Consider the following 23,101-nt stretch of genomic DNA (forward strand, 5'->3'; position numbering starts at 1 on the left):
TGCGTTCAAACTGATTACATGCATAATGGATCTTGTAGACTTTTTCCTTAGAATATAAGCTCCATGGGTACTAGTGCCACATCTGTCTAGTTCATTGTTATAGTCCTGTACCTCATAAACCGTAGAACATTGTAGGCACCCAGTAAATAGTTGTTGAATGAAAGCATTCATTCTAATTAATTAATTGGGTAATTCTTTATTTTCTGCCTCTTCCGTTGTCATCCCCCCAAGGATGTCAGCATGGTGCGCCAGGGGTCCCTGTCCGTGGCTTTGTCCCTATATCAACTGAGCAACTGAGCAGGCATGCCCTGTTGTGTTAGCACAATCCAGTACACAGAGTAACTGCCTGATAAATAATAAAATGAAAGAGCAGGGAGGGGTGGACATTGCAGGGAGGATGTCAAGCCATCCAGCGCTTGCAGTTGGAGCTCAGTCCAGATTTTACCAAAGACTTGGAAGGTCAGGGAAGCCCAGGAGATATCTGGATCACAGAGCTTTGGAAAAATTGTGTGATCTGAGGCATCCTGGATTGGGAGGCAGGGGAAGGGAGCCTGGACCATAAAGCCTAGGTGTGCCTGGCTGAGAGTATAGGTGCAAGCTGGTTTTAAGCAAGGTACTTGTGCCTTGAGGAGTGATTTCAGGTGCAGCAGGTAAAGATTTAAAAAATCTCTGGATTTCGAGAGGTCTTAAAACTCCCACTAGCCCATCTACACATCTGAAAACTGGGGAAAGCAAGGCTGTGAGAGTCAAGAGCAGGTCTGGGTGGACAGTTGGTGAGTCATTACTGCCATCTGCTCCCTTGTGTAGCCCTCCCCCTCCCAGGGGAGGAGCTGGAGATGAGATGGGGGATGGGGAGGGAATCTGGGCGGCACACCAACCAGTCTTGCTGCCCCTTTGCAGAATGCTGACCTGGCCCTGAGCCGGGAACAGCTCTCCAGACTCCCAGAGCCTGAGTGCCTTCATCAAAGGCCAGGCTGACCCGAGGAGGGTAGCTATAATTTATTCTATTTTCACAACAATGACAAGCCTAAAAGGTTTATCATCAGTAACATCATCACCACCAGCATCAGCATCATCATAAAATATTTACATGATGATTGTTGGAGTACGTGTATATTGAATAAGCGCAGGTCTCAACAGAGAGAGTGTGGAAGGAGACATTCCAGCTGTAAAAGGCAGACTCAGGGCCATTCAGCCCAGCCCTGCTGAGCACCTGCCCCACACCGGGCCTAGAGGGAGCCTAGGCTGAGGGGAAATAGCATATCAGTCACTACAAGATCTGGCAGGATGTAGTAGGGGCCATAACCAAACTGATGCAAAATCTTGAGGAATTTGGATTTTCCTTCACTCTCATTCAAGTGGGGGAATCAGAACAGAGTTCCAAGCAGGGTATTTTCATTATGCAGATTTGGCTGCATGTGCTAAAGAAACAAGTAAAATGAAAGAGACTTAAGATGAGAATTTAGTTTTCTTTTACTTAGTAGAGCTGCTGGGTTAGGCATTCCAAGGTTGGTAAGACATCTTTCTTGGGGTTAGGAATCAAGAGCTTTTCCAGTTTTTCATTCTTCCATCCTTGCAATACATCTTTGTCCTCATGGTTCTTTTTGCTGCTGAAGCTCCAGTCATCATAGCCGTATCCCAATTAGTAAGATGAAGGAAGGGAAGAAGTCTGAGTCTTGTAATATCTGAGTCACCACCTCTATGGAGGCACCTGCTACAGTAGTATAATAAACTATAAGTCTTAAACATTTACTGAATGTTCATCCTAGTCACTGCATCAGCCGCTTTCACAGTTTGTTTTCTTTTCCGCCATTTTTGCCCTTTTCCAGATCCACCTCTGGTGAAAGTTATTATACATTTTCTCCCAGATGATTTCTTGCCTGTTCTGCTTATATAGGTAACTGATCTTTTCTGTAAACATTTTAAGTAATAAAGTAATTCTTTCCACTGAGAGATGGCCCCCTGGTCCTATTTTAGTGAATATCCTTGTGGACATTTCTCTTTGCACTTCCCATCCCTCTTCATCTGTGGTCCAAGTCACTATCATCTGTCATCTAGACTTTTGCAGGAGACTCCTAACCATCAACCATCTCTTGGCTTCCATCCTGGCCCCATTTCAGGTTATTCTCAATCAATAGCCAAAGTGAGCAGTTGTTTTTTTTTTAAATTAAATTCACATAACATTAACTATTTTAAAGTGAACAATTCAGTAGCATTTAGTATATACACAATGTTGTGCGACTACCATCTCTATCTAGATCTAAAACATTTTCATCCAAAATAAAACCCTGTGCCCAATAAGCAGTTACTCTCCATGCCCCCCTGTCCCCCACCCCTGGCTATCACCAATCTCTTTCTATAGATTTACCTATTCTGGATATCTCCTCTAAATTATATCATATAATATGTGACTTTGTGTGTCTGGCTTCTTTCACTTAGAATATTGTTTTCAAGACGCATTCATTCCCTTTTATTCCTGAATGATATTCCACAGTCTGTCCATTTATCCATTGATAAACATTTTGGTAGTTTTTGGCTACTGTGATTAGTGCTGCTAAGAGCATTCCTGTATAAGTATTTGCTTGGGTAACTGTTTTCCGTTCTTTGGGGTATATATCTAGGAGTGAAATTGCTAGATCATACGTAATTTTACATTTAATTTTTTTGAAGAACTACCAAACTATTTTCCAAAGCAACTGTACCGTTTCACAGTCCCACCAGCAATATATGAGGGTCAGTTTCTCCACATCCTTGCCAACGCTTGTTAGTTTCCATTTTAACTTTTGGTTTTTGTTATAGTCATTATCACGATTGTGAAGAGGTCTCTCATTCTGATTCTGATTTGCATTTCCCTAATGACCAGTGTTGTTGAGCATCTTATCATGTGCTTATTGCCCATCTGACAACTGACCCTCCGTATCTGTAGGTTCTGTATTAATGGATTCAACCAACCATGAATCAGAAATATTTTTTTAAATTCCACAAATTTTAAAAAAGCAAAACTTGAATTTGTCTCACACTGGCAACTATTTACATGGTATTTACATTGTAGTAGGTATACATAATCTAGAGACGATTTAAAGTATACAGGAGGATGTGTGTAGGTTATATGCAAATATTATGCCATTTTATATAAGTGACTTGAGCACCCAATCCCCCTCAGATACCAAAAGGCAATTGTATATCCTCTTTGGAGAAATGTCTATAAGCCCTTTGCTCATTTTTAAATAGGTTGTTTTTCTTTTGGTAGTTGAGTTGTTAAAGTTCTTTATATATTCTGAATACTAGACCCTATAAAAATATATGATTTTTGAATATTTTTTCTTCTTCTATATGTTGTCTTTCTACTTTCTTGATGATGTCCTTTGATGCACAAAGGTTTTAAATTTTAAATTCAATTGATCAATTTTTCTCTAGTTGCTTATTCTTTTTTGTCATATCTAGGAATACTTTGCCAGATCTAAGGTCATGAAGATTTATGTTTATGTGTTCTTCTAAGAATTTTATAGTTTTAACTATTATACTTAAGTCATTGATCTGTTTCCAGTTGGTTTTTTGTATGTGGTGTGAGATAGAGATCCAGCTTTATCTTTTTGCCTATTGATGTTGTCCCAGCACCATTTCTTGAAGACACTATTTTTCCCCATTCAACGGATTTGACAAGTTCATCAAAAGTCAATTTACTTAAGATGTATGGGTTTATTTCTGGACTCTCAATTCTACCTCATTGTGTTGTATGTCTATCCTTATGTTAGTGCCACATTGCTTAATCTTATAGTAAGTTTTGAAATCAGGAAGTCTGAAACCTCCAACTTTGTTTTCATCAAGATTTTTGACTGGAGTCCCTTACAATCATATGAATTTGAGGTTTGGCTTTTCTATTTCTGAAAAAAAAAAAAAAAAAAAAAAGACGTAAGGATGACTTTGAATCTGTGGGTTGTTTGGGGCAGTATTACCATTTTAATATTGCCTTCCAATCTTTGAAATTGGGATTCCTTTTTGCTTGTTTGTCTTCTTTAATTTTTTTCAGCAGTGTTTTCTGGGCTTTCTGAGTAGCTCAGTAAAAGAATCTGCCTGCCAATGCAGGAGATTGTACAAATCCTTCACCTCCTTGGTTAAATTTATGCCTAAGTATTTTGTTCTTTAGGATGCTATTGTAGATGACATTATTTTTCTAATTTTCCTTTAAGATTTTTCATTGCTGGTGTATAGAAATACCACTTAGATTTGTATGTTAATCTTGTACCCTGTTTTTTTTGTGTGTGTGGAACCTTTATGGTTTTCTACATATAAGATCATATCATCTGAGAACAGAGATAATTTTACTTTTTCCTTTCCAGTCTGGATACCATTTATTTCTTGTCCATTCGGTCTGACTAGAACTTTATGTACACAGTTGGGTAGGAGCAGTGAAAGTGGGCATCCTCGTCTTGTCACTGATCTGAAGGTCTCATTTCCCGACTCTATTAGATTCCAGCTCACAGATCATCTTCCCTGACCACCCTACCCCGAAGAGCAGAGTCCACCTCACCCACACCCCAGCCTGGAACTTCCTAATCTTTCGCTTGGCTTTATTTTCCTTTGTGATGCTTAGTACTATCTGATATCTTTACACATTTGCTTGTTACCTGTCTTCTTTCACTAAACTGTAAACTGTTCCCTGCTGTCTACCTAGTGCCAAGAAAGGTACCTAGAATGTAGGAAGGACTCAATAAATTGTTAATTGTTGTTCAGTCGCTAAGTTGTGTCCGACTTTTTGCAACCCATGAACTGCAGCATGCGAGGCTTCCCTGTCCTTCACTATCTCCCGGAGTTTGCTCAAACTCATGTCCATTGAGTCAGTGATGCCATCCAACCATCTCATCCTCTGTCTCCCCCTTCTCCTCTTGCCCTCAGTCTTTCCCAGCATCAGAGTTTTTCCACTGAGTCAGCTCTTCACATCTGGTGGCCAAATTGTTGGAGCTTCAGCTTCAGCATCAGTCCTTCCAATGAATATTCAGGGTTGATTGCAACTCAATAAACATGTTGCATGAATAAAGATGTGTGTGTGTGTGTGTGTGTGTGTGTGTGTAATTTTTCAGGCTTCCCAGGTGGCACTAGTGGTAAAGAACCTGCCTGCCAATGCAGCAGACATAAGAGCCACGGGTTCAATCCCTGGGTCGGGCAGATCTTCTTGAGGCTTGCATGGCAACCCACTCCAGTATTCTTGTGTGCAGAATCCCATGGACAGAGGAGCCTGCTGGGTACATAGGGTCACACAGAGTCAGACACAACTGAGCAACTTGGCATGCACACATGCAATTTTTCATAACTGGAATTAAATAATTTATGCTATTCTGTAAGCTTGCTTTTGATAGCTTACAGTGAACGGTGTTGGATTATTGATCCCTGAAGAAGAAGATTTAGCTTCGGGACCAGGGACCAGGCTTGATCACTCAAGAACTTTTGTGTAGCAGAGTTTTATTAAAGTATGAAAAGGAACAGAGAAAGCTTCTGACATAGACATCAGAAGGGGGACAGAGAGTGCCCCCCTTGCTAGTTTTAGCAAGCTGTTTTATGTCTGTTAGAAAGTTATTAATCAGATAAGAAAGACACCTCAAGGCTGACGGAGTTTCACCAGGCCCCTCTCCCACAGTGTGCGCTTTGAGATAGGATGGCACGTGGTGTGTCATCCCCCAGACATAAAACAATTGATATGAATACGGGTTTTTTGAGCTATTGTCGGCCAAAAGTTAGTCTTAGGTAGAACCATTTTGAAGAAAGGCAAATACATAGTTTTCATTAACATAGCTTAAGGAAAACATTCCCAGAAGAAAAACGCATTGGTTAGCTCAAGGTTTGAGAAAAGTTAAGTTCGGGTGGAACCAGGTGTCATCATAACAACACAGAATGTTAAGAGACACTTGCAGCCTATTTCCTCCATTTGGAGACCCCTGGCCTTCCTGCCTGTTAACCTCTCACTTTTTCACACATGTTGTCTTGGGCGTTTTCCTTCCTTAGTGAGTAGAGCTCTCCATCATTCTTTTGCAGGTTCGCCATTGTGTGGATGCCCCATAATTTCTTCAAAAGGCCATCTTGGTGCACTCTGCAGCCGCCAACCATCCCTGTGTGTGCCTCTTTGCTCTCTCATTCAGTTATGAGTCTGACACTTTAAAAATATAGTGTCCCAAGTTTCTCCCTATTCATCTTTTACTAATCTGAGTGTATGTATTTGTTTTAGAAATGTTTCTAAGTTTTTCTCTCATACCAGAACCCTTGTTTAGAGCATTCCAGACCCTGGCATTCGATTATATTTTTCTTTTGCATTTTTTTCTACTTACTGATTGTTAAAATTAATGACCAGCATTTTCAATAGTGAGCAGTCTCCTCTGACCAAGTTCTAAGGTTCTTTTTAAACATAAGGGGTGCTTTGTTGGAGATCTCTGATTCCCTTTCTCTGAGCCAGTTTGGCACTGGGTCCCCAGAGAGAGAAGCTTTAAGGGCATCTTGGCATGGAGGGATCCACAGGACTCTGGACGGTCCACCTAGGGTCATCGCCAGAGGCTGCCCCAGTGCAGTGGCGCTCTGTGTAATAGGCATCTCATGTGTTTTCAGGAAAGGTCTGGGTCCCCAAGCAGAAGCCGATGGACCCCGTGCTGGAAAGTGTGACACTGGAGCCAGAGCTGGAGGAGGCCCTGGCAAATGCCTCGGATGCGGAACTCTGTGACATAGCAGGTAGGAGGCATTCCTGACACTTCCCCATGTCCTCTAAAGCATTTGACCTGCATCAGCAGGGGAGCCTTGAGTGATTTATTTCAACATAAATACCCTCTCTGTTTCTAAAAAGGACTAGAGGAGATGGAAACCTATTACCAAGAACCGAAATGAGTGAAATAGAGATAAAAACACCCAAACCCTTTCCACCTTGGAGCCCATCCTAGAGGAATGTAGGAGGCAGCCTGAGCCCTTCACCAGCCATTGCATCAAACCCTGCCCAGGCCTCCTGGGAAGAAAGAAGAGAGGGGAGGAGACAGAGGGCTGCTGGCATCTCAGGTCCAAGGGACTCACAGAGGCTGGAACAGGTCATCTGATTTTACCACTTTGCACAGTTCAGAGAGCTGGGCTTGGAGCTGATCACCCCAAATCTCATATTCATACAGCACCCTCCATCTTCATGTGTGTTTCCATGTGATCTTCACAAACAGCCCCAAAAACTCCAGAAGGTGGCCTGGCATCCAGAGCCCTTCACCTCCTGCTCTTGTCGCCTCGTTACTGTCTGGTCCCTGCCCCACTTGTTGGTATCCCTTTGTCGCCGGGGGTCAGGCTCTGGCTGCAGCGTGCCCACCATCATGCTGTGCTCCCTGGCCCAGTGGGGTAGCTGGTCTTTTTATTCAGCAGTCTCGGGGGGCTGCTAACCCTCACCCAGATGATGGCAGGAGGGTGGATGGGATAGGGAGAGACTCAAGGCAAGTGGGAAGGGGAGAGGAAAGACGGGGCCAACTGTGAGGTCAGGGGAGGAGTCCAGTTCTCCGGAGACTAAGTTGGTGTCATTAGTGAAGGTGGGGGCACTAGTCTGCCCAGGCTGCCCTAACGAGATACCACAGGCTGGTGACTTAAACAACAGAATTGTTTTCTCAATAGTTCTGGAGGTTAGCTGTCCAAGATCAAGGTGTCCACTGGGTTGGTTCCCTCTGAGCTCTCTCTCCTGTGCTTGCAGATGACCGTATCTCTCTGTCACTCTGTGCGTGTGTCCCCCGGGGTCGGTCCCTTTGTGTGTCCTAATCTCCTTGTAAGTACACCAGGCAGATTGCATTAGGACCCACCTTAACAGCCTCATTGTCATTTATTCACTTCTTTAGATACCTTATCTCTGAAAACAGTTACAAATTCTAAGGGGCTAGAAATGACCGTATTCAATATAGTAGAGGGACAAAGCAGGACACAATCAACAATTTTGGAGGGACAAAATTCAGCCGTAACAGTGAGGGAGGGACAAGTGTAGGGGAAATAAGGCCAATGGCCACCCACAGCGGGCAAGTGTATATGCAAGTCCTTGAGTTCTTCCAGGGTCCGCACTGGAGATAGGGAGGTGGGTGTCAAGCTCTAGGGTGGAGAGCCTGGTGGGAGTGGGGCCTGGGGCTCTGGAGGCTAGGGCCCTGGCTGGGGTAGAAGTCTTTGGGAGAAGAGTGGAAATAGGAGGAAGGTAACCACCGTGGATACCACGAATGCGCTGGGAACCCAAGGCCAAATCAAGATGGGCAGAGCCTAATGCAAGAGCTAGCGAGACAGTATGAGGGTTCAGGGCCTGCCGGGAGACTCAGAGGCGAGGCCAGAGGCCAGTGAGGCTGCCGTTGCCAGGGGACTCAGGTGGCTGCAATGTCATGCTTTTCGCATTCTCCAGCTTTTTGTGCGTGTCGTGTACCAGTATGATGACATTCTTAGGGGAGAGGGGGACCGGGAACCAGAGCCAGGTTGCAGCAACCTGAGGAGTGAACAAGGGGGAGCCAATGTGTAGACCCTCAACCCAGATAGCCTTTCCTGGGGAGGTGGAACATTTGGGAAAAGACAAAGGGCAGTGGCTTGAAGGGTGTCAGGGCTGCGAGAGAAAGGTGTTCACTTTCACTATGAAGTACACAGCAGTGAGGGTGTGGCCCTGGAAATGCAGCACTTAGGTCAGGATAGTCAACTGCTTTGCTCATCAAAACCCACACCTGTCACATTAGATCCCACGTTAGGCTCCTGGGACTGTCTTCCCGACCCACAGTTTGCTTGCGTTCCGGTTCATCTGTGCACCTGGGCAGTGGGTGGGGGGCACAGTTGTCCAGCATCTCCACACTGGCTCACCCCAGTGACTGTTTTTGTCCTGGTCCTTCTCCTCTGATCACCCTCATGACGTCACGCTCCTTGATAGGCAGTTCAGAGGGATTATCAAATGACTCCACTGTCAGAACCGCCAGTTCCTATGCCAAAATAGAACTGCAATATCATGCTAAGTTTCTGTCTAGATTTCTTGAAACTATTCCTCTTTATTTTTGTTGGCATGGCTAATTACTAGTATCTGTTCATGATACCATACACTTCCAACACCCAGAAAGGAGAGCGGGAGCTGTGGGACGACACCAGCGTTAACTGGCTAGCCTTGGACGCCTATTGTTGCATGTCAGCTATTTTTGAAAGGTGGCCATAGAAGAAGGTGTGGAACATTTGTTAACCACCAACTATGTCCTCGCTGCTGTGGGCGTTGCTTTCCACACCTTGCTGCATTTATTGACCACAGCGATCCTATGAAGTGAGTTTTATTGAAGTCCCCATTTTACAGACAGAGAAAGTCAGCATAGTGAGGTTATCCTTGCCCACGGGTTTGCACTCCGGCAGCTTGGTTCTAGGGTCTGCTCACAACATCACCACCCAGTACACCCTGGATAAAGCCTTCCAGGGTAGGGAAGTAGATACAGAGTAGGGAGATGGGTGCATGGCTGAATCTCAGAGTCGGCCGGGGTGAGGATAGGAATTAGGAAAGGCTCTAGATGTCACACTAAAGCATTGAGGCCTGGGCTGGGGAGTGTTGGGAGAGGCCAGATGAAAGGAGGGGTTTGAGTAGAGAGGTGGTGGTGTTGGGAGGATGAGGGGATGGAGGGGACAGGCCCCAGGTGAGGCCAAGGGCCAAGGTGACCTGTGTCTAAGATGTGTTTCTGAAAGACCAGCTCCTCCTAGAGCTGGATCAGAGGACAAGATGGCTGAGATGATGGGATGAGTGTGGGCTTTTGGCCTGAGGCTCCCGAAAACAGAGCTGGGTGCCTGCAAGGACTGAGGAGAGCTGCCCAGCCAGGAGTCAATTTAAGAGATGAAGCCGCTGGAGGTGGGACACCTTGCTGGAGTGCTAGGGGTGTTGCTGGTGGTAGCTGGAGCCCTGAGTGGATGATGCATTAGGGAACGAAGAGGAGGGCGTGCTGGGCACAAGGCTCTGCAGGCCCTCTCTGTGTCCTGCAACTTGATTCTTGGGCAGAGCATTCCTGTTAACTAAGCTTCCAATTGTGCTGGACTAACTATAAGAAAGCAGCCTGGTTCCTGCCCTTGCAGAGCTAAGGTTAAACAAACCCCGAGGCCAACATGCAGGGACAGGTGGGAGCAGGTGTCCTAGGGAGAAAGGGCCAAGTGCAAGAGAGGACTCGTGAAGTGGTGGGGCCGTAAGACGAGGTGGGGACAAAAGCTGAACCGAAAGGAGGAAGATTAGAGGTGAGCTAGGCCAGGAGATGGGTCCCAGTGGGAAAGAGGCTCTGAGCTGGGGATGAGGCAGCCCCTCTGAGCCGTTGCTTTACAGGTGCACGTGCGGCAGGCTTGATACCTGGCTGTGATGGGGATGTGTAGGGGGACACCCAGTAGGTATGTCACAGGAGCCAGACCTGTGAACTCGCACTCACACTTTGTTTTCTCATCTGTGCATTCACTCACGAGTCAGCGTATACTGCTGGGATGAATCAGATCCAGTCCCTGACCTGGGGGCCCCAGGATGTGATGAAGAGGACAGAACAGAGACATGCAAATAGCAACATGCAGTGTCACCACGGGTGACGAGCAGTGTGCTGGCCCCCGACTGTGCTGACTCCCTGCCACGTGGCCTTGAGCTGTGGCTCCGAGGCCACTGGGAGTCAGCTGCAAGCAAGTGCGTGATCGCTGCCTCCCCTCCCCAGTCAGGGGCATGACCTTGACTCACCTTTGGGGAACTTTCAGGCAGGGCAGTCCCAAGAAGGAATTGAGGGTAGGGAAACTTACCCATCAGAACCCCCAGGCCACCCCAGGGTAGTTGGTACCCCACCCCCCCCACTCCTGTGACGATCAGAGGCAGTCTTAGTCAGACCACCCGGCTTCTGCTGTACTTTGATGTCCTTAGGCACCTCTTCTCCCCCGACACTACAAGGGTCGGGGTATGGCTTATTCAGGAGTAGCTGGTTCAGCTGCTCTGAGGTCCTGGGCCGGAGCCAGCTTCTCTCACCTGCTCCTAGGATGCAGGAAATACCTTCCGGCCATCTGCCGGAGTCAGCCCGAGCACTTGGCAGCTGGGGGAGCCAAGGATGTGTACCGCTGTCTCTCTGTCCTAAGTCAGGTCACCAACTGAGGGAGCCCTGCCAAGGCAGAGTGAGGAAAGAGAACTCGATGTTCTTTTTCAGAGTTCAAAAATAGGCCTTTTTAAGTTTTGAGGAAGATCTAGACTTTTTTTTTTTTGTAAGAAATCACATTCCCCTGTGCTAAATTCAGCCCTGCCAGTATCTACAAAGAATGGAGCAGCAGACAATGTTGATGTGCTGTGTTTCTGTCACTCACTCCTGGTGACACGGAGTGTGTGAAACCAAGCAAGGAGAAAGTCACGGTTTGGTCCTTGGGTCAGGAGGAGGGGATACCGGCTTCGGAGCCACCGGGCAGTCTGCTCAGTGGTGATTTTACTTGGCCCCTCCCCATCCAATCCTCCTCCCTCTCACCTTCTTAGAACTTTGAAAAGTGAAAGTGAAGTTGCTCAGTCGTGTCCGACTCGCTCCTCCATCCATGGGATTTTCCAGGCAAGAATACTGGAGTGGGTTGCCATTTCCTTCTCTTTGAACTTTAATCTCCTCTGAATTGCAAAGTTGTTTTATTTCTTCTGATGACTGCTATTGATATACATTACCTCCTAGAATATATGTCGTCTGTCTTTAGAATTCTGAGGTCGAGGGGAAATGTTAGAACTTTAGACCAGTTGGTGACCTAGTATGTGGAGGTGTAGGTGAGGACATTAACTTAGAAGCCAGGAGGGTCTTCACCAAATGGTCTTTGACCAACCATTATCCTCTTGAGCCTGCCAGAAAAATGGGGGTTGACAGTACCTGTCCTGGATGCTGCTCGTAAAAATCAAACACTATAAGATGGTGAGAAATTATCATGTGGCTATTAAGGCCCATGAAAAGGTAAGAGATCATCCCTCAAACATGATCCATTTTAGAGGTGAATACACTGAGGCGCAAAAAGTGGAAGTCATCTGGACAGGGTTACTCAGTAAATTAGTACCAAGGCTCACTCCAGAGTCCAGATCTCCTTCCTCCATCCCCCAGCATTTCCTTGTAACCTTCCTGCCTTGGCCCCCTCTTTCTGGACTATTATGAAAAGCTATCATTCAAGCACAAAATGCATTTTCCATTTTCCCACCACTCTATACACTCTAAGCCAGAGAAGCCATCTGAGGTTACATCTTTCCTATGATTCCCAGCAACCTTTACAAACAATGCTTTGGAGTAGATTTGATTCAAATAGGCCAGGTCACACCCTAAAGGGCCTTCTAGGTCAAGATAAGTTCAGATATCTTTTTCTAGGTGTGGCCTGAGCAGTGAGTGAGATGGTCTGACTCTGCCTCTGATGCTGCTGTGTCCTTGGATAAGTCCACTCCCCTTTCTAGGTTTCAGCTTCTGTACAATGAGGAGTAAGACTAGACCACTGGTTCTCAATCATGGCTACACATACAAATGACCCAGGAACTTTACAACAATACCAGTGGTCCTCCTGGACAAACTGATCTAATCTCTGGACATGTATTTTTAATCTCCTTGGATAATTTCTGATGCTCAGTGGGAGCTAAGAACCACAAGACAAGATGATCTGAAAGTCCCTTCTGTTTCTCACATTCTATGAGTCTTCTCTGCTAAAATTAGACCTGCCTGCTCATCGTTAAGAACTGGTAAGGAGAGAGGCTTCTGCACTGTTTTGAGCTCTTTGGGCCTTAATTTAGGCTGCATCTCCGTGGGCAGAGGGAGCTAAGGCTTGAGTCAGCAGCAGGTGCATCAGATCACCTGGAGTCACCTTCTGGGGTGGGCTCTTCCAGCCCCACCCAGACAGCGGCTCTGATGGTGGTTCTGGGCTGCTGCTGTTGTAAAGATTCAGGGGGATGACAGGCAGTGTTCTCAACCTTGGCTGCCCACTGAAACCACCTGGAGAGCTTTTTACATTTTTATTGGAGTATAGTTTTGATTGATTTACAATGCTGTGTTATTATGCAGAGCTTTTAAAAAGGCAGATGCTTGGCCCCAGCCCTGGGGATTGTGGTTCCTTGGTCTGGGGTAGTCTGGGCATCAGGAGTTTCAAAAGATTCCCAGTGATTTGGGTGCACAGTGATTGAGGGTCACTGCTGGACCGTGTGCTCTCTAGCCCCACAGAAGCAGCTGGTGAGGCCGTGGTGCCCTCTGCCACGTGTCCAGCTTCACCTCCGTCCGTCTTCCGTTTCCCCCTCTCTCCCTGGCTGGTGGCTTCCTACCCACTATCCCTCTGTCCAGAATATTCTACCTTCTTTCTTTTCACTTGGCCAACATCTCATTGCTCCCATCCCTCTGTCCTCTTCTCCCAGAATACATTGAACTTTCTCTTTACAACACTCAGCTTACTCTGCACTTATGTTTTCAGTTGTGACTTGCTTAGTCTCTAGTTCCCTGCAGATTGTAGGCTACATGGCAGAGGCCCTGTCTCTCTTATTCCTCGCTATCCCCACCCCCACCCCACCCCAACCCGGAGCTGGACACGTGACGCTGGCACTCAGTAGATGCCAAACAAATGAATGGATGAAAGAATGACTGATCAGGAGAGGGATACAGTCAGGTTTGCATTTCCAGAGAGATCTTTCTGACTGCTCTGTGCTGTATGCTGCTGGGGGAAGGTCGAAAGAGACCGAAGCCAGCATACCAGTGATTCCGCAGCTGGAATCACTGGCGAGAACTGATAGGGCCCTGACCAGGACAGAGCTGATGGAGTGGGAGATGGGACAAATGAGAGATCCGGTACAGGAGGGTGAGGATTGGGGGGGAAGGGTGCCATGTGACTGAGGTTCTACCCCAGGGGACAGGCAGGATGAGAAGATGAGAAACAGGAGTTTTGTTTTGGCCAAGTTGGGTTGGACATGTCAGGGGGACACCTAGGAATCTGAGGCCAGGGACTAGAGACACCTGGGCTGGGGACAGAGATTGGACAGTCACATCAATAGAGGCAAGAGTAAAAACCAAAGTGTTTCTTGCCATTTCTGTGAGCAAAACTTCCTGGGGATGGACTGTCTGTGCCTGGGAAGCTGCCTGTCTGAGAGGCACGCCACGGGCCCTTGTGTCCCTGCAGCTATCCTCGGCATGCACACGCTCATGAGCAACCAGCAGTACTACCAGGCCTTGGGCAGCAGCTCCATCGTGAACAAGGAGGGACTCAACAGTGAGTACTGGCCCCGCTCCCTGCCCCACTGCGAGGGCATCTCGGAAGTCAGGGATCCTCCAGAGTCTTGCTACCTCCGCCCACTCTCTGCAATCTCATTGCAGAAGATTTCAAATTCTACTAGCTAAAACTGCTCACCTCTTCTTTTTACTCTCCTGGGATCCTTGTGACTTGATTACAAAGGCCTTCCCCATCTCAATATTATCAGAACATCCTCCTTTATTTTCTTCTGTAAGTTTTAGAGATTTACTTCTTATACTCCACTTCTTAATCCTCCTGGAGTTCATGTTTGTGTGTGGTGTGAAATGAGATCAAGCTTTCATTTTCTTATATCAATATTCCATTGTCCCAGCACCACTCCTTGCAAAGTCTGTCCTCTCGCCTCTGGTTTGGGGCTCCACCCGGATCATAAATGTCCATGTGTCCACACGGGTCTGTCTCTGGGCGCCCCTCCTGCTCCACAAGTCTCCTTGTCCTTTCCTGTGCCAACATTACATTGTCTGAATTTCTCCACTGCGTTGTTTCAAGCTGGCAATTTGGCCCCAAAGAGAAATGAAGGCGCCCAAAGCACCCTTTCCTCTGGAAGGCCTACACGTTTCTTTCCCATGCAGTCTTCATTTTATCCTCACAGGAACCCCCTGGGTAGAACGACTGTTCACACCCTACCATGAGGACACTGAGCGTCAGGCAGTTTAGTGAATTCAACTGGTTCTTGCAGGTTGGCAGAGGCATTGTCCAAGCAGGGCCCAGACTCCTGGCCCCATCCATCACCATCCTCCTCCAACCCGTCCCCTCAGTAACCCCCGAGAGGCCCAGCCTTCCATGTCCCTGAGCTCCACCGCCACTTCCTTCTGATGTCCTTGTGTTGAGGGGAAATGACGCCCCATCTCTGTGAGCCATCTCCCTGTTGTCGGTCACTCTAGGTGTGATCAAACCTACACAGTACAAGCCGGTGCCTGACGAAGAACCAAATGCCACCGATGTGGAAGAAACACTGGAGAGGATAAAGAACAATGACCCGAAACTTGAAGAGGTCAACCTCAACAACATCCGGGTGAGGCCCCCTTCACTCCACTTCCCCTGTTGTGGGAGTGTGGGGGAAGCCGAGTCCACTCAGACCCAGACAGCCCAGACCAGACTGCACACAGACAGCAGTGTCCTGCTTGGACTCTGGGTCCTTCTGGATCAGGAATAGATGCAAAATTTTTGGGAAGGAGGACAGTATAAACCAGGACAGCCCATCATCTTGGTTTCCTTTGGGGCCTGACATCAGACCCAGATGTTTACCACAGCCAACCCAGCTTCGACTCTGGAAACCCACCACCTTATCCACAACACTGAGAGCTTCTCAGAGATAAATCATGAGTCAGACACATATGGCTACACGGGATCTGAAGGCTGGAAAATCCTGGTGCCCACCACGTTCGTGGGGTAACCCAAGCCTGGGGAGGGGCCTAACCCTGAACCTGTGTCTCATGCACGTATTCAGCCTCATTCTGCAACCCTAGATGGGAACCATTGGCCCAGTGTCCAAAGTCATACTCTAGGCTGTTGGCCCACATCTCTCTGGACCCTTCCTGTGTGACCACCAGGCAGAGCGGAGACGGGTGGACAGGCTGTGGGAGGAATGCAGGAGCAGGCCCAGCTGCCTGCTCACCTGCTCAGCCCGGGAGCCAGAGAGATTAGTTCTCAGGGGGTGTGGATGTAAGCTAAGAAGTGGGCCCCTCACTTCCCAGCTCCCTTTTCCTTTCTTCTCCGCTTTCTTTTAAGTGGCTGCCAGCCTCGTGGCATAATCAGATTGGAAACCTGCGCCTGCAGTGTCTCCTCCACCTGGCCTCCCTGCGCTTTGCTCCCATGGGGGCTAAAGTGACGCTCTGAAATGCGAGATCCATTCGGGTGCCTCCGCTATCTGCCATGTGCGCCGTGGGAGACACTGGCACAATTCAGAACTGTGCACCCTGGCAACATCTATGGGCTCAGAGAGGCGTGGGATGGGGGGACCTGGCCATGGCCCTGTGCCTTCTGTGGCCTCAGGGGCCTCAGAAGTGGGCCTCAGGGCCCACTGTGGGGCCTCAGGCAAGGGCTCACCCTTTTCAGGCCCATTTCCCCTCTGCATGTGGGGCAGTTGGACTAGGTCAGTGGTATTCACTTGAGATTAAAAAAATAATAAATGTCAATGCCCAGTCCCTCTCCCCGCAGAGATTCTGATTTTATTGGTCCAGGGCAGGCCTGAGCATCAGCATTTTATGAAAGTTCCCTAGCACCTCTGATGAGTGGTAGGGCTGAAACTTTCTGGGACAGATGTCTTTTAAAGATTGTCTAGGGCAATGCCCCACCTTAGTTTACGAAAACAAACTCAGAGAGGGGCAGACTCCCCCAGAGTCACACAGCAAGTCATAAACATTGCCTGTTGCACACACCCACAGGCCTGAGCTCTCGGAACAACACTCTCCTGCACCTTTGCCTTGATGTTTTCCTGCTCCTTCGGTCTCTGCATGTACAAAGAGAAAACTACAGGTGCTACCTGAAATGTTCAGGGAGGACTTTCTCAATCTGTTTACCAGAACGTTCTCCCCAAATCTCAACCATCTGGGGCAAAGAGGAACCCTCTGCCCATTCAGCTCTTTGGTCAGAGACATGCTGGACATCAGGTTGCATCAGGTTGTGAGAGAATTACTGCCTCATCTCTCTGCCCTGCCTGCCCCTAGCAGGGCTGCTGATCACTGCTTGACTTTCTCTCTGCAGAATATCCCCATACCCACTCTGAAGGCGTATGCAGAAGCCCTCAAAGAGAACTCGTATGTGAAGAAGTTCAGCATCGTGGGAACACGGAGCAGTGACCCTGTGGCATTTGTATGTACCTTTCTGTTCTGTTGCATTGAGAGTGGGAGGCATAGAAACAGGAAAGTTGACATTTGTGGCCTCAGGACTGGCCATGTGCCACCGATGAAGAACCCTGTGTGGTGAGGTGTAATGTGGTGAAAGACACAGGGCTAGGAGCCAGGAGGGAATGTGGACAGAACAGCCATTAGCCAGGCACCATCTGTACATTATCCTAGTTAATCTCCACAATCATCCCAGATCCCAGAGGTGCAGGGCTCCCCACTTTACAGATGAAGAACGTGGTGTAGAGGGAGCTCAGACAACTTGCTTTGTCCAAAGTTTCACAGCAAGTGAGAAGTGGAGTTGAGATTTAAATGCAAGTGATGTGGACCTTAAAGTTGGATCTCTGTCTCCACTCAGTGTATAGACAAGGGCCTGCCCCTCCCTGGTCCTCAGTTTCTCCATATCTAAAACTATTGTCTTCATTGGTGGTTTCCAGTGATCAATTTTATTTCATCTTTCCTGTGTCTTAAAAATAATTCTGATTAGATTCAGTTCATTCAGTTCAGTCGCTCAGTCATGTCTGACTCTTTGCAACCCCTTGGACTGCAGCACGCCAGGCTTCCCTGTTCATCACCAACTCCCAGAGCCTGCTCAAACTCATGTGCATTGAGTCGGTGATGCCATCCAACCATCTCATCCTCTGTCGTCCCCTTCTCTTCCTGCCTTCAATCTTCCCCAGCATCAGGGTCTTTTCCAATCAGTCAGTTCTTCATATCAGATGGCCAACGTATTGGAGTTTCAACTTCAGCATCAGTCTTTCCAATAAATATTCAGGACTGATTTCCTTTAGGATGGACTGGTTTGATCTCCTTGCTGTCCAAGGGGCTCTCAAGAGTCTTCTCCAACACCACATTTCAAAAGCAGCAATTCTTCTGTGCTCAGCTTTCTTTATAGTCCAACTCTCACATCCATACATGACCACTGGAGAAACCATACCTTTGACTAGACGGGCCTTTGTCAGCAAAGTAATATCTCTGCATTTTAATATGCTGTCTAGGTTGGTCATAGCTTTTCTTCCAAGGAGCAAGCATCTTTTAATTTCATGGTTGCAGTCACTATCTGAAGTGATTTTGGAGCCCCTAAAAATAAAGCCTGTCACTGTTTCCCTGTCTATTTGCCATGACGTGATGGGACTGGAAACAGTAGAAACAGTGGCTGACTTTATTTTTGGGGGCTCCAAAATCACTGCAAATGGTGATTGCTGCCATGAAATTAAAAGACGCTTACTCCTTGGAAGGAAAGTTATGACCAACTTGGACAGCATATTAAAAACCAGAGACATTACTTTGCTGACAAAGGTCCATCTAGTCAAGGCTGTGGTTTTTCCAGCGGTCATGTGTGGGTGTAGGAGTTGGACTATAAAGAAAGCAGAGTGCCAAAGAATTGATGCTTTTGAACTATGGTGTTGGAGAAGACTCTTGAGAGTCCCTTGGACTCCAGGGAGATCCAACAAGTCCATCCTAAAGGAGATCAGTCCTGAGTATTCATTGGAAGGACTGATGCTGAAGCTGAAACTCCAGTACTTTGGCCACCTGATGTGAAGAGGTGACTCATTGGAAAAGACCCTGATGCTGGGAAAGATTGAGGGCAGGAGGAGAAGGGGACGACAGAGGATGAGATGGTTGGATGGCATCACTGACTCAATGGACATGGGTTTGGGTGAACTCTGGGAGTTGATGATGGACAGGGAGGCCTGGTGTGCTGTGGTTCATGGGGTTGCAAAGAGTCGGATATGACCGAGAGACTGAACTGAACTGAACTGATGGGACTGGATGCCATGATCTTCGTTTTCTGAATGGTGAGTTTTTAAGCCAGCTTTTTCACTCTCCTCTTTTACTTTCATCAAGAGCTCTTTAGTTTCTCTTCACTTTCTGCCATAAGGGTGGTGTCATCTGCATATCTGAGATTATTGGTATTTCTCCTGGCAATCTTGATTCCAGCTTGTGCTTCTTCCAGCCCAGCATTTCTCATGATGTACTCTGCATATAAGTCAAATAAGCAGGGTGACAATATACAGCCTTGACGTACTCCTTTTCCTATTTGGAACCAATCTGTTGCTCCATGTCCAGTTCTAATTGTTGCTTCCTGACATGCATATAGGTTTCTCAAGAGGCAGGTCAGGTGGTCTGGTATTCCCATCTCTTTCAGAATTTTCCACAGTTTGTTGTGATCCATACAGTCAAAGGCTATTAGCGTAATCAGTAATGCAGAAGTAGATGTTTTTCTGGAATTATCTTGCTTTTTCTAAGATCCAACGGATGTTGGAAATTTGATCTCTGATTAGATTAAATTGTATTTATTATAAAGTAGCCATCAACTCCTTTTTTTAAAAATATTCAATGCATATTTATGGAGTGTTTATGTCCAGCACTGAATTAGGCTCTGAGAATACAACTGTGACCAAGATAGTCACAGCTCCCACTTTCATGAATGTAATGGTTCATGTAGACAGATAAAGAACAACAGTACAGTATGATTACTACAATCCTAATAGCAGGTTAAAAGGTTCATGAATTAGCCTACCAGCCATGGCAATTAACCATTTAGTAGCAATAAGTTTTGTTGATATCCACAAAATAACTTGCTGGGATTTCAACTAGGATTGCATTGAATCTATATCAAAATGGGAAGAACTGATATCTTGATAATATTGAGTTTTCTTGTACATGAATAGGGAATATATCTCCATTTATTTAGTTCTTCTTTGATTTAATACAACAGAGTTTTATAGTTTACCTCCTATAGATCTTATACATATTTTGTTAGCTTTATACCTAAGTATTTCATTGTTTGGGGTGCTAATGTAAATGGTATTGTACTTTAAATTTTACATTCCACTTATGCATTGCTATCTATGGGAAAGCAGCTGACTTTTCTTTATTAACCATATCCTACAACCTTGCTATAATTGCTTATTAGGTCCAGGAGTTTTCTTTGTCAGTTATTTTGTATTTTCTGTGTAACCAATAATGTCATTTGCAAACAAGTGCAGTTCAGTCACTGAATTGTGTCCGACTCTTTGCAACCCCATAGACTACAGCATGCCAGGCTTCCCCATCCTTCACGAACTCCTGGAGCCTGCTCAAACTCATGTCCATCGAATTGGTGATGTCATCCAACCATCTCATCTTTGCAAACAGAGACAGTTTTATTTCATCTTCCCAATTTATATGCTTTTTATTTCCTTTTCTTGCCTTAGTGCATTGGACAGAACTTCTGTTACAGTGTTGAAAAGAGGGCTGAAAGGGGGCATCTTTGCCTTGTTCCTAATCTTAGAAATAGTTTCAAATTTCTTACCACTAAATATGAAGTTAACTGTAGGGTTTTTTTTTTTTTTTGTAGATAATCTTTATCAATTTGAGGAAATTGCTTTCTGTTCCTAGTTTACTGAGACTTTTTATCATGCATGGATGTTGGATTTTGTCAAATGGTTGTTTTGCATCTATTGAAATGACTGATTTTTCTCTGTTAGCTTGTTGATGTGATGGAATATCCCACTTAGTCATAATTCAAAATACTTTATGTTGAGATTTCTTCTTTGATCCATGTGTTATTTAGAAGTGTGTTGCTTAATCTCCATGTATTAGGGGAGTTTTCTACTTATCTTTTTGTTATTGAATTTCTAGTTTGATTCCATTATGGTCTGAGAATAGACATTGTATGATTTCTGTTCCTTTAAATTTGTTATAGTGTGTTTTGTGGCCCAGAATGTGGTCTATTTTGGTGAATGTTCCAATGTGCGTGAGAAGAATGTGTATTCTGCTATTGTTGGATGAAATACTATAGATGTCAATTATATCTAGTTGATTGATGGTGGTGTTGTGTTCAGTTATGTCTTTCCTGGTCTTTGACCTGCTAGAGCAGTCCATATCCATAGAGGTGTATGGAAGTCTCCAGCTACGATAGTGGATTCATCTCTCTCTCTCTTTGCAATTCTATTAGTTTTTGCCTCATATAGTTTGATGCTCTGTTATTAGGCACATTCTCATTAAGGATGGTATGTCTTCTTGGATAATTGACCCCATACTATCCTTCTTTATCCTGATAAATTTCCTTACTTTGAAGTCCATTCATAGCAATCAATTATTTTCTCATTTTTAAAATACATAAGATCTCATTTTAAAATACATTTCCTTGGTCGTTTTTGAAGTGATAGAAATAGCTCATAGTCTCTCACTGCTGCCAGTGGAGAACCTCTGGTTAGATGTTCTCTGGCCTCAGGATGTCTCCAGTGGATCCTGAGTGTGCCCACAGAGACACAGCTGGCAGTCACATGCTCTGTCCACTGCTGTCACTGGATCAGAAGCCAAGCCCATCTGTGCTGGCAGTCAGCTCAGCTCCACAGATATTTACGGGGAATTGATTCTGTGCCAGGTCAACAGCTGATGTCATACCCTTCACACCAGGATAACCCATTGTTGAAGATGAAAATACTTCTGGGACAATTGGTAACAAGCTACCTGCCACAGCTCTTCTCCTGCCCATTTCTTTACTCTGGTCCAGCAGACAGAGTTGACACCTGGTATGACACTGCCTATAGGACCAGCTCAGTCACTAGTATGTCGACTTGGATCAGCCTGCTATACTTACATACTGGCTGTCAAGTATTTTGATTATCAGGCCACACCTTTCCTGGGGAGCAAGAGGGATGCTGTGGGTGGCCACAGACTGGGTCCATCCCCTCAGGAGGGTCCAGCCTACGCAGGGTTGGAGAGGAAGCTGACATGTCATCCCGGGGCACACGAAAGCAGGGGAGCTGAGGATTTGGGCTCTGAAGGCATCCTAGGAGCTGAGCCTTGCAAAGGCTTCAGCAGGCAGGGCCAGTGGGAAGGGCATTCCTGGACCAGATCGTCATTTCAGACAACCAGGACCCACTGATCTTACATCCTGGCTCATCAGCTGCTGGTGTCTCCTTTCCTCCATGACACATAGTTTCCACCACCTGCTAATTACTTCATTTCCTCCAGAGGCTCTGATTGTCATCTACACCCCCTGGCTGAAGTCCTCCAACGTGCTGGGGCCATCCGAGCTCCTGTCTTCCGATTTGCCCTGGTCACTTGCCCAGTGGGATGGCTTCCCAGGCTCCCCTCTCTGCTGTTCAAAGAGAATGACAACTCCATGGAATTCCAACAGGGACACAGAAGAGACAAGTTGAAAGCATATAGGGAACTTGGGACTCCACTAGTCCAGTGACCAGTGACTGAGGACCTACTATGTGCTGAGCACTGTATGGGTGGGAGGTTCCCTTGGGGTGAATGAGGCGCACCAACAGCCCACCAAGAGTATATAGGCTAATGGAGGAGACAAAACCTCTATAAAAACAACTCTAAACACAGGAACACAAGTTCCATGAGGGAGGTTATGGATAAAGTCTGTGAGGTTCAAGAGGACAGGTACAGCAAGCTAGGGGGAAAGACTCGAGAGAAAGGGGCATTGAGAATGGCCTGGAAGGATGGACAGTGTTTTGACAAGTGAAGCAGAAAGGAAGGGCATTCCAGGTGGTAGGGAAGGATGAGGAAAGGCAGAGCGGAGGGAGAGCACTGGGTGTTGGGGGGAACTGAGAGTAGCACCATCAAGAGGGTAGCTGGAGTTGAGGCTGATAAGGGCAGGGGAACCAGGTAATAGAAGATTTGGATGCAGGTTAAGGAGCTGAAACTCTCCAGCTGGGGTTTGGAGCCACAGCACACCAGAGGGGAGGAGAGACACAGAATGGTGCTTGATGAAGGAAGTTAAGGAGATCTTCTTGCTGGTCCCTGACTGTGTGTGAGGGACTCTCACTCCCAGCAAGGCTCCCTCAGTATTTTAGGTTCTACCCACAGGGGTTCCAGCCTTGATCAGGTAATTCACGGTACCCTACCTTTTCTCCTATGGTCCAAGGCCCTTGCCGAAATGCTCAAGGTGAACAAGGTGTTGAAGACGCTGAATGTGGAATCCAACTTCATTTCCGGAGCCGGGATTCTGCGCTTAGTGGAAGCACTTCCATACAACACTTCTCTGGTGGAACTGAAGATCGATAACCAGGTGA

At 46.5% G+C, this 23,101-nt stretch overlaps 1 protein-coding gene across 3 annotated transcripts in view; it reads left to right on the plus strand.

The window, feature by feature from the left end:
- Positions 1–23,101, plus strand: part of TMOD1 (tropomodulin 1) — an 89,453-nt gene that overhangs the window by 44,226 nt on the left and 22,126 nt on the right. For all 3 annotated transcript variants that reach the window (XM_055578594.1, XM_055578592.1, XM_055578593.1), the window contains exons 4-8: positions 6,595–6,714; positions 14,101–14,190; positions 15,114–15,244; positions 16,936–17,043; positions 22,954–23,097. In XM_055578594.1, the coding sequence (XP_055434569.1) occupies positions 6,595–6,714; positions 14,101–14,190; positions 15,114–15,244; positions 16,936–17,043; positions 22,954–23,097 (593 nt within the window). The remainder of the gene's footprint in view (positions 1–6,594; positions 6,715–14,100; positions 14,191–15,113; positions 15,245–16,935; positions 17,044–22,953; positions 23,098–23,101) is intronic.

The sequence above is a fragment of the Bubalus kerabau genome, chromosome 4, assembly GCF_029407905.1.
Source record: "Bubalus kerabau isolate K-KA32 ecotype Philippines breed swamp buffalo chromosome 4, PCC_UOA_SB_1v2, whole genome shotgun sequence".
In the NCBI taxonomy this organism is placed as follows: Eukaryota; Metazoa; Chordata; class Mammalia; order Artiodactyla; family Bovidae; genus Bubalus; species Bubalus kerabau.